The 11,702-nt window shown below is 45.9% G+C and overlaps 1 protein-coding gene across 1 annotated transcript in view; it reads left to right on the plus strand.

Annotated features, from left to right (window-relative positions):
• LOC147452380 (uncharacterized) overlaps nt 1-11,298 on the plus strand; it is a 283,958-nt gene extending 272,660 nt beyond the window's left edge. The window contains exon 52 of the mRNA XM_086518094.1: nt 10,875-11,298. Within this exon, the coding sequence (XP_086374220.1) occupies nt 10,875-10,996 (122 nt within the window). The 3' untranslated portion in view covers nt 10,997-11,298. The remainder of the gene's footprint in view (nt 1-10,874) is intronic.
• Nucleotides 11,299-11,702: the final 404 nt, after the last annotated feature.

Here is an 11,702-nt window from a genome sequence, read left to right on the forward strand (position 1 = left end):
CCCGCTTCCTCTACTTGCTTCTTGGTGTAGGTGAGCACCTCTATACACGAAGATGCCTCCCGTGCGTTCGTCTCCTCCTCCACTTGAATGGTGAGCACTTGCGCCCTAATGGTATTCATCTCTTCTGCCATGGATGGCTGAATTTCTCCTTCTTCGAGCCTTGTCTATGAGTGCATGCCCTCCAACTCTTTTTTTAGTTTCTCGAGTGCTTCATCTCGTGCCACCAATTTGCTCTTAAAAGAGGCACACTCTGCCTCTACGGTCGTGATCATCTCTGATTGGGCCCTATTGACGATGTCGAGAGCACTATCCATCTCGTTCTTTTGGGACAAAATGGCTTGCTTGAGGGCCGCCTCCACCTCATCCCTCGTCATCCTATCGTCCTTTGCTGCCTTCTTGCTTGATTTCACGGGAGTGTTCGATTGAAGTGACTTCCCTCTTTCATACGTGAAAGAAAGATTTTTATCCTCTACTAGAGGCCGAAATTGGCGTATGAGACAAATCAAAGTACATGAGGTAGGTGTCCTCTGTGTATCCATGAAGGATAAAAGATACAAAAGTAAAGATAGTATCTTATGTGATGGCTAGGGGATGAGGGGAGTGATACATGGAGTGGGGGGATAGAGCTCTAGATCTAGGAGAAGATGCAATCCTATATGCTGAGGGTAAGTACAATCGTGAAAAAAAAATTGTCATCATAGCTCTAACGCCATCTAGTACTGTAGTCAAGGTGTAAGACATGATGCAAGGTAAGGTGTGAACAATCGGTGCAAGATGGCAGTCGGATCTGCGAAGGCTCGGACGTGCCTCTTTTCTAGAGATCGGTAGTAGCGCTCCTGGATCTCCTAGATCTCTCTCTGGTATAGTTGTGGTGCCTTGCGTCCATGGGCATGTCGGCATTTGCAAGCTCGGATCTCCTCAGCCTGCTATGAGTGACCCCTCTTTGTGTGGTCAAGGGTGATGCGTCCATGGGCATGTCGGCATTTGCAAGCTCGGATCTCCTCAGCCTGCTATGAGTGACCTCTCTGTGTGGTCAAGGGTGATGCTGTAGTGGTCCGCTGAAAAAAATATGTGAGTTGTCCGTCGCTCATCTCTCGTAGTAGATAGTGTATGAAGGAGAGAGTCCCGATGTTGCTGTCCCTCTAAAAGAAAACGGCCTAGCTGTCGTTGGTCTCTCGACTTGAGAATCTGGTGTAGAGTGGATTGCCCTGCAAACAAGGTCTGATATCTGCCTTTTAATCTCCTCATATGCTCTACATCTGCATACATAGTGCTCCTCACTCTCAATCTCCGTTGACAATGACGAAAAATCCTCTCTGCCCTGAAGACATGTGCAGCTCTCCCTGCCTCAATCTCTAGCTGGTGTGAAGATACTTAGAGTTGTCAGATGGCTGCTCGTGATCTATGTGGCATGTAGACATCCATGTACCTCGGTCTATGGAAAAAGCCATCTTCTAGAATGGTCAGAAAGTGCTCTCTGTAGTACTGTCTCTTCATGGTGAGAGGCTCTCTGGGTGTGATCCATGTCTTGGATATATGGCTGCCTGCCTAAGTACTCCTTGGTATACATCATAGCAGGTGTGACCAAGGTATCAAAGAGCCACCCCTTGGTGCGGGGTTCCTGGAAGCCAGAATGACCTATGAGACCAAAAGGTTACATCCATGTGTGTGTAACTCTAGTACAATGTCTGGGGAACATAAAGTTAAAAATAAGTGAGGGTACCTAAAGTGGGTAGGTAAGTAAGCCTAACCTACATCCTCATCATCATCAACATTCTTATCACATAATACATCACTCTAAACATATGGGGAGGGGTACAATCACACGAGGGCTAATGAGGTGCACAATGGAGAAAGTAGACAATGGTGATCATCCCATGAAATCTCTCATGGGTCTACAATATGGCCTCAATGTCCTCCATGGTCAGCTCTCGGGGGGGGATGTTGCTCAATGATGCTACGTAACCTCCGATGTAGACCTCATCTACGGTGTAAAGATCTCGCATCCTCGGGCATTGCAAGCAGCCAAGCTGGCTGGCTTGATCAAGGAGGATGCCTCGATGAGGGTGTGATTGGTAGACGTTAATATAACATTTCATTTCATCTCTCTCTCTCTCTCTCTCTCTCTCTCTCTCTCTCTCTCTCTCTCTCTCTCTCTCTCTCTCTCTGTGACATGGTATTAGATTCACTATTTTGTAACTGATTGGTCTCATAGGTCATTTTGGCCTTTTGAAGACGTTAATATAACATTTCATTTCTCTCTCTCGTAGGCAAGAAGTGAGATCAACGCATAGAGGAAGAGGGTCAGTAGGTGTGGCAGTCCTATTCAAGAAGGAGTTGCAACCCCTCATTCGTATTGTTTGGAGGGATGAGCAAGACAGATATATGTGGGTCAGAGTGAGAGCAGAGCCAGGGAGGCCACTCTACATTTCAATATGCTATTTTTCCCCAAGCACATTCATTATGCATCGCCCAAGGGGGAGATATTGGATGAGGACATATGGGAGTTCTCTAGGGATGGAGATGTCATTCTTTTAAGAGACTTCAGTGCCAGGAGGAGCCGGTCTCAGACAGCTTTCTACGATATCTCTAAGGAAATGCTGAGAGAATTGGATGTCAGTTATATGGGATTGGCCAAGTGTTCGCAGGATGAGCAGCACACTAGATATGGAGGATATCATTACAGATTTGGGGACTGCACATGGACTTGCCATCTTGAATGGCCTCCACAGATTTCCAGCGTCGAGTGGGTTCACTTGCTTTCCTCATAGACATGGGGCCAGCACAGTGCATTATGTTTTGGCTCAGCCCAGTTTCATACCCTCTATTCAGGACTTTACAGTCGGACCCAGGCATATTGGGGTAGCAGTAGATCATGCTCTCCTCACATTTACCGTCTCATTCCAGTTCATCACAGCCCGCCGACTGGCACATTCACCTACGCATACCCAATACGCTTTTACTTCAAAGACTGATTCTGTGTACATAGATGGTATCTCCAGACGCTTATGCACAAAGGATCCGGGGAGACCTTTAGGGAAGCTCACTTATATATTGACAGAGACATTACAGGATGCAACAGCAGAGGCATATCCCCACACTGAGCTTGGGCAACGACGACAATCTGGGAGCACGCCCCAGAATAGCTGGCATGATGAGTGCAGAGAGACCAGAGCCCGACTTCAGAGGGAGGTACTTCTAGGAGTCATTACTCACAGGAAGTCACGGATTGCTTCTAGGCATTTGGTATGACGAAAGAAGAGGGCATTTCTAGCTCGGCTAGAGCATGATTTATAGTAGTTGTTTTTGAGGCAGGATTTAGGCAATGTTGTTTTTGAGCCAAGAATCAGGCGAGGCATGGCGACTTCAAAGGGAGGTACTTCTAGGAGTCATTACTCACAGGAAGTCATGGATTGCTTCTCGGCATTTGGTACGACAAAAGAAGAGGGCGTTTCTAGCTCGGCTAGAGCATGATTATATTAGTTTTTTTTGAGCCAAGATTCAGGCAATGTTGTTTTTGAGCCAAGATTCTGGCGAGGCATGGCGACTCTTCTATGAGCACTCCCCCCTACTGGTCATCACTTCTACGGAGGTATGGGGTCAGTATGCATCATCTCTCTACACAGTCTTGGGGCAGCCACCTCTTCCAGATCCGCCAGAGCCATGCCCACACATGTGCTTTCTTTACCACCAAGATGGTAAAGAAAGACATTGACAAGATGAAGACTAGGAGAGCATGTGATCACGATGGCCTGGTAGCAGAGCATTTTATACATGCCAGAGATTTGCTTGTAGAGCTTTTGGCAGTGATGTTCAACCGTGCCATGTGCGAGGGCCTACCTGATACTTGGAGTTTGTCCACGATTGTACCTATTTTCAAGTCAAGGGAACCTATGGAGCCTGGGAACTACTGCACTATTATGATTGGACACACATTGGCACAGTTATACGCATCCATCCTTCAACAGCAGTTGGGTAGATGGGCAAAGAGAGAGGGTGTACGGGCAGCAGGACAGGCGGATTTCAGGAGAGGTTTCTCTACTCTTGATCATATTCTGACACTCAGAGCCATTATTAAGGACACGTGGGAAACGTCTCTATTGTTGCTTTGTGGACTTGCACAAAGCCTTCGATACAGTTCCTAGAGCTAGATTGATGCGGAGGCTACAAGAGATGGGGTTCCCAAAGAGTTGATTTGGGGGGTCATGGCTGGGACGGATGGGAACGGCCGGAGTTGGAGAGCCAAAGTGGGAACGCATGGGAACGTCCTAGGGACGGACGGGGACGCGGGCAGCCGGTCAACGGTTAATTTTTTTTAATTTTGAAAATATGGCCGTTTCAAACAGCCAGTTGCAAACCCAACAGCCATATTTTGGATCTTTGAAAGTTTGAAGCAACCCAGTGGCTATAAAAGCCACCCTTTGGGTCACTATGTCTCAAGTTCTCATTGCTCAATCCTCTCCTCTCTACCTTAGGTGCTTCGCCTCTACGGTCTACCCTCTCCTCAAGGCTCGGACCTCTACCCTTGAGTCTCCTCTCTACACACTCTCTCCCTTCTCTACCTTCTCAACTTTCAAGCTCTCCTCTACTTTCTCTCCACCTACACTCGTGACTCTCCACCATCATGTCATCTCAAGCTAACTCCGCTTCTCAAGCCGGCTCTTCTTGAAGGAGGCCTGCCGTGCAAACATGGTCCTGGTGGGATGAAGTCGACTCTACTGCGTGTGGTCAAGGTGGCGGTGCAAGACCATGGACATGCAAGCTATGCCCGTACAAGAGAACGGGTGTGCAAACAAAGTGCGAGCCCCTCTTCTTCATGAACCCGGCCATGAGGTGATGTTTTGCCCGCGCATTACTCCCGAGAAGAGGTTGGAGCTTCTTGAGAAGCTCGCGGTGTATGAGGTCGTGGAAGCGGCCAAGAAAGGATGTTATGTTTCCGTTGATCCCTCCGCCACGCCGACACCGTGAGAGCAAAGGCAAGACAACCTTGGCTCCACCTCTCAAGCGTTCAAGACAAATGCATCCACATCGGGGGCTTCCATTGCGCATCGCCAAAGCACCCTCAACAAAAATTGGAATCCTAAATTGAAGGAAGAGCTGGATAGGTCGGTTGCCCGATTTTTCTTCCACGACCACATTGCCTTCCATGCTTTGTGGTGAGTTTCCATTGTGACTTACGGCATATGCGCATTGCAATCTCCCATTTTGTATTTCATTATGGGGTCTCGACTCCCCATACTAACACAACATGCTCTTTTTTGTGTGAATAGGTCTCCATACTTTCGAACCATGGTTACGAAAATAGGGGCATATGGCCCCTCTTATGTGCCCAAGCAACAAAGGGGAGTCACATGATGCATCCGACAATGGCAAGGTCACGGAGATACTTGTTGCGGAGTGGACAAGCACCATAGAGATCATCAGCCTGGAGAATGTCCTTTGTATGGTTGCAGATGGAGAGGCGTCAACTAGGGCAGCCGGGGCTATCATTGAGGGCATGTATCCCACTATCCATGTGAGATTTTACAGGACGCATTGCCTCAACAACCTCCTCAAGGACATAGGGAGCTTGTCATGGGTTTCACCCACCATTAGTGACACCAATCAAATTGTGTCCTTTGTGCTCAACCATCAAAAAGTGCGCCACCAGTTCTCAAATAGTAGCCACTTGTCCTTGCTCAAATATTCAGAGACAAGATTTGCATTCACTTGGCTTATGCTAGGCCACTTGTCTACATGTGGCGGAGCCTTAAGGGGCCTCTTTCTCGGTGATGAGTTCCATGCCATGCCAGAGTCTATCAGCAACAGGGTTGAAATGCCGAGAATGGGCCAACGACGCCGCTTGGTGGGAGGAGGTGAAGACTCTTGACGCCATGGTCAAGCCTATTCTACACCTACTTCGAGTTGTGGTTTGCTTGCAGCCATGCATCGGCAAAGTCTACAAAGCCATGGATCGGATAATAGAGACACTTGAGAAGCTTGAGCTTGACCCTATTCAGTATGCGAAGATTCGTGGCTTGTGTGAGTCCCGGTGGAATGGATACTACTCTCCACTTCATGCGGCAACTTATGTGCTTGAGCCCGAGTTTCAGGGAAGGCGTCAAGAGGCCGACAAGGAGGTGAGCAAAGGATAACGGCTTGCATTGGAGCGCCTTGAGCCTAGCAATGACATTAGGCGCGAGATTAGAGATGAGCTACTCGACTATAGGCAAAAGAAGGGCTCCTATGGATGTGTAGATTCACAGGTTGATCGCAGCAAGATTGGCTCGGTTTTGTGGTGGAAGGACTATGGAGGAGATGGCCCACATTTGCAGCGCTTGGCTATTCGTGTCCTTAGCCAAGCATGTACCACTAGTTGCTTGGAGCAACTATGGAGTGTGTACAGCCAAATTGCCTTTAAGAAGAGGAATCGCCTTGGGTACAGAGGGCCAATGATTTGGTGTATGTGAGCACTAACTTGCGCGCATGCTTTCCAAGATCGTCACACACAAGGCAGATCCCTTCACTGAGAGTGGGAGATGGTACAAGAGAATCCATCTATGGCCGAGACACCTTTGGAGGAGCTAGAGGAGAAATGCAAGCCTCGTGAGGCCTCATATGTCGCTGACGACCTCGACTACAACGATGATGTGAAGATTCAGCAGGCGAGCACTTCCGGAGTTTGATGATCATTGATCACTCTAGAGTCTAGAGTCTACTCCTCTACCTAGCCCTTTGTACTTTTTGTTATCCTTGAGGCTTGTCCTTTTTGAGCCCTTGTGGCATGCACTTTTCATTTTGTATCCATCAACGTTTTATTAGCACATTTTGTCTATATGACTCGTGCTCTTTGGTCTATTTAGTGTAAATTTGTGGTCAAAGTGATTGTGTGTGGCATGTGTGTAGGTCAAAAAATGCCCAAAAATAATCTTTTTTTTTTTGCCATTCCGACCCCCGTCCCCGTTCCCTAACTTTTGCCGTCCTGTCCGCGTCCCCGACCCGCCGTTCCATGTAACGTCAGTGGTGGGGCATGTACGCAATCCGGGGTGGATTTCTCATTTGGTTCACTCTACTATTGGGGTGAAACAGGGCTGCCCACTATCTCCTACATTATTTGGCATGTATGTAGATGAGGTTGTTGACTACATTGAGAGGGATGGTGATAGAGGAGCACTGTTGGCAGGGACATGGATCCCACTATTGTTATATTGATGCTGAGATATTGTGTTGATTTCCGATGCAGCGTCATTTAGATGCTTTGTACACATTTGCCCATGCTAGTGGATTGTCTGTTAACCTGGGGGAAACCAAGGTTATGGTGTTTAACACCACACCACAGTGGGTCAGGAGGTCAGCACCGATGTTTACATATGGCCAGGAGACAGTGGAGTACACAGATGCATACACCTATCTTGGGGTAGTCTTCAGTGGACCGGCGTTTTCATCGAGGAGAGTAGCAAAGACTAAATTGACGAGAGCTTATGCAGCCTTGGGAGGTTTGGAGAAGATGTGTTCGCAGGTTCAGTTTCAGGAACCTGAAACAAAGCTGTGGCTTTTTGACACTCTATTGGCTTCAGCTATGCTCTATGGGGTTCAGATTTGGGGACCCTCAGTGGACCACCAGGGCAGATCTGGTAGCACTGATGGATGGAGATGTATGGAGAGGCCTCTAGTCTTTATGATCTCTCGGATGATTCAGGTTAAGGTATCAGTGCCACATGAGATTATTCGAGCCCCCCTCTCGTAGTTGAGGCCCTTACTAGATCAGTTTCCTTCATGCATAATTTATCGGACCTTCCCAGAGACAGATATGCTCGGCTATGAGTCATCCCCACATCTAGCGCTACAAGAGGACACAAGATGTTGGTATGGGCAGATGACATCATGGCTCCAGTCACATGGATTCAGCATGGATAGACTGCCTCCATTCCAGTACTCCCTTGATGCACCCTCTCTTTCTCTCACACGGATAGAGACCACTAGACTTATACGTCAGGATTTGATTCAACTAGATACCAGAAGCACATGGATACAGCCCGGTACAAGAGTTGGGCACGAAGATGGATTTCTATAGAGAGAATCTCCTCCAACTAACAAAGGATGGATATGTGATCAGATGGGCCTATATGGACACTCATTTATCCTATGGGATACAGTGTGCTATTGGTCATCATCGCATCAGCTAGAGATTGAGACTCGAAGATTTAGAAGAGTACCAGTAGAAGCCAGGATATGCCAATTGTGTCATACAGAGCCAGAGACAGAGTTATATCACATTTGTCATTGTCCGGTATACTATGAGATACGAGGTCGCTTTCACTGTCTATTCAGAGAGGGCTTTGGACCGTTGACTAGAGTCATGAGATATCAGGATCAGAGATGCCTCGGGTTGTTTTTGCTAGAGCTGCGCAGACACAGGGACATTCTCTTGAGGAGACATGGTAGTGGGAGACATTCACAGAGGGAGATAACTGACTTCTTTAGAGTAGGGACTCAGCAGCCGGATGAGCATGCTTCACAGCAAACTTCAAAGCCCACTTCTACCAGAGGTATATTAGTGGACAGAGATACTGAGCTCAAGAGAGCTAGACGTCCACGTCTACGAGGACGACCACGACATTGACGGGATTAGCATGCTTCACAGCAAACTTCAAAGCCCACTTCTACCAGAGGTATATTAGTGGACAAAGATACTAAGCTCAAGAGAGCCAGACGTCCACGTCCAGGAGGAGGACCACGACATTGACGGGGGGTCTAGGAGGACGACCACGACATTGACGGGGGCTCCAACAAAGAATCAGGACTATTCTAGCATGACATGGGAGACGCCCAATACGACTATTTACAGAGGCGGACATTGACGAAGCTCTTCAGCAACCGATGCGATACTTTCTTGGACAACGCCCGATGCCGGGCATCCTCAGGCATGGATGATGATGATGATGAATTTCAGTCTGACAACTTTTAGTCTTTTAGTCTTAGTCTTTCACTTTACTTCATTTTTTTTTGTACCCAGACATTGGATTAAATCCACAAGGATTGTATCAGTTTGGTCTCATTGGTCATTTTGTCCTTTTGAAGACGTTTAATCTAACATTTCATTTCTCTTTCTCCCCCCCCCCCCCCCGGAATCTCCCCAGCTCTGCTACTGGATCACTCAGTATACCTCTGCTAGTGATGTGCCCTATATCCCTCCTCTTTGTCTAGTCTCGTGTCTGCTCAATCTCAGTATGGAAGAACATTGTTATGTGTCTTTGGGTGTCTCTCCTAGTGTGTGAGCCTCTCTCTCAGTAACCTTGCTCGATATCGCTGAATCCCCAATGGATAAGATGCCAAGACATCTTTGCTCCTGGTATCTCATAACTCTAGATAGAGGCCCAAGATGAGGGGATGCTCCCATCAACAGAGGAAGTTGCAACAGAGGATGAGATCTATATTGGTGAGACATAGGAGACGCACTCTGTAGACCATGGAGGACATCTACACGATCATGCACTTGCCAATCCGAGCCATCTCAGGATTCTGATACACATATCCATCATTTTGTATCTACTCTCTAAGATACACACCCACTTTTTTGTATAAGTATCTCTCAGGCTCTTAATACAGCTGTAGTAGTGTTTCTCTTGAGTTAGTTTCTTTCATTCTTTTTATCCACACATTGCATCAAATTCACCATGATGTAACTCTCTAGTCTCATAGGTCAATATGGCCTTTAGAAGACGTTAATATAACATTTCCTTTCATTTCAGCGCTCTCTCTCTCTCTCTCTCTCTCTCTCTCTCTCTCTCTCTCTCTCTCTCTCTCTCTCACACACACACACACACACACACACATCTTCGTTATGTGCCCCTCATTCATGGGGCAAAAGCGTTGAAGAAGAGATACATTGTTGCTTTGTCGACTTCTACAAAGCATTTGATACAGTTCCACGTGAGAGGCTCTTTTAGTGCCTCCAAAGCTTCTGTGCACCTTTATAAATGACCTGGGTCATATATGCTTTATATGAGTCTTTGTCTCTTGCTCTCTCCATCTTCGGTTTCTTGGAATTGTCCTTATAAACACCTTTACTAGTAGAGTAATTTTTAAACGTTTGGTATAGAATGTGATCCATAGTTTTTTTAATATCTGAACCACATTGCAACACCACAAAGGTACGGAACTACGACCGGAGTATCGTTCATCCTTGCCTGCCAAACCATACGTGACCCTAATTTTATAGACAAATATGCACAAACTAGTACACTACTAGACATTGAAAATACTTTCTTGAAAGGGACTTTAGACTTGAGAACTCAAAATCGAAACTCAAAAGCTTTAAGAATGTGCATATCTCACTATCAAGTATGACTCGTGAGTAAATAGAAACTCCATAGACCATAGCTAATAGGAAACTAATGAGAGCTAGAAGTGCATGGCATAACAAACCTAAAGTAGCATGAAAGAAAGGAAGGTGAAACCAAGGAGTCAAGACTACATGCATTGGAGTAGAATAAATCATCAGTGACCAAAGGTAGCTACAATTGCAAGCCTATGTAGAGGCTGGAGTGAAAATTGCTAAATAACAAGCGCCTTATAGAACTTTAAAAAAAAAACCCTCCAGAAAGTTAAGTACGGTTTACTTTTTCATACGGATACGGAATATACTTTTCCACACACGTCATAAACAAACCATATGGGGTATGAATCCAACTCTAAGTAGATCTTGTTCCATAGAATAGCTCTTGCTAATTTTTTGGTTGAAATATCAATAGATGTGGCTATTTGGTTAGCGTATGAAGATTAATTTTGCACAATGTAGGTTCAAATCCCTTTCCTTTTAAAGAGATGTTATGTGGATTGTGGAGTCCCTCTTTTTGCCGACCATTTAAGGTGTTTCCATTTCTTGCTTGCAGGAACTTTGTCTACTACGGGTCACTCAACAAACTTTGTGATGTACATAGAGTTGCCAACCGACAAACCTCAAGCCCATTGGATCAATCGTGGAGTCGGGCTCTTTACTTCTCTTGCATATTGACACTCAGAATTGTAAACAATGTAAACTCATTTGTAAAGGCATTGTTAGAGCTTACACTTGGTGACAAACCTTTTTCTTTGGCATTGTTAAGTTTGGGCCAAAAGGTGGGTTGGTAAATTTTGCAGGAATTTGTAAATACTGATTTGAGCTATAGTTTGTTGCCATCCCAGCCAAAAGCCCATTGATGTAATGATAACTTGTTTAATCTTGATAAACTTTCCAAACTGATAAGGAGGAAGTTTGCCTGTAAGAACCTCTCTCTTAGAGCTTGCTCTCCATGTATTTGTTTTTAAATCAATCAATTTGAGGGCTTCAACTTTGTCGAGTGTGGAAAATAAAGAGGAAAATGAAGAGCTTCTTCTACGTTTTAGAAAAGAGAGAGAGAGAGAGAGAGAGAGAGAGAGAGAGAGAGAGAGATGTTAATTATGTTAAAAATTTTGGAAAGGGAGACAAAGGACATTGAGCTTGTAGACCAATATGATAGGGTTCGTTCAAACGAGTGTTGCTTATGCACTCTCACAGTGTACATGTATATACTTGAACAGGTTAGGATTCAAATTATGAAGTGATGCCATTTTGAGAATGGCTAAAGCTTGAGTAGTGGGACTTGATTATGGAAGCAAATACTTTCATGTTAGTTTTAAGGCGGTTGAGCCTGATGTATTGTAAAGAAATTTTATTTGTTACACATATCGCCTTGGGTATA

This window comes from Adiantum capillus-veneris, chromosome 8 (genome assembly GCF_014529385.1).
Source record: "Adiantum capillus-veneris isolate H3 chromosome 8, ASM1452938v2, whole genome shotgun sequence".
Taxonomy (NCBI): domain Eukaryota; kingdom Viridiplantae; phylum Streptophyta; class Polypodiopsida; order Polypodiales; family Pteridaceae; genus Adiantum; species Adiantum capillus-veneris.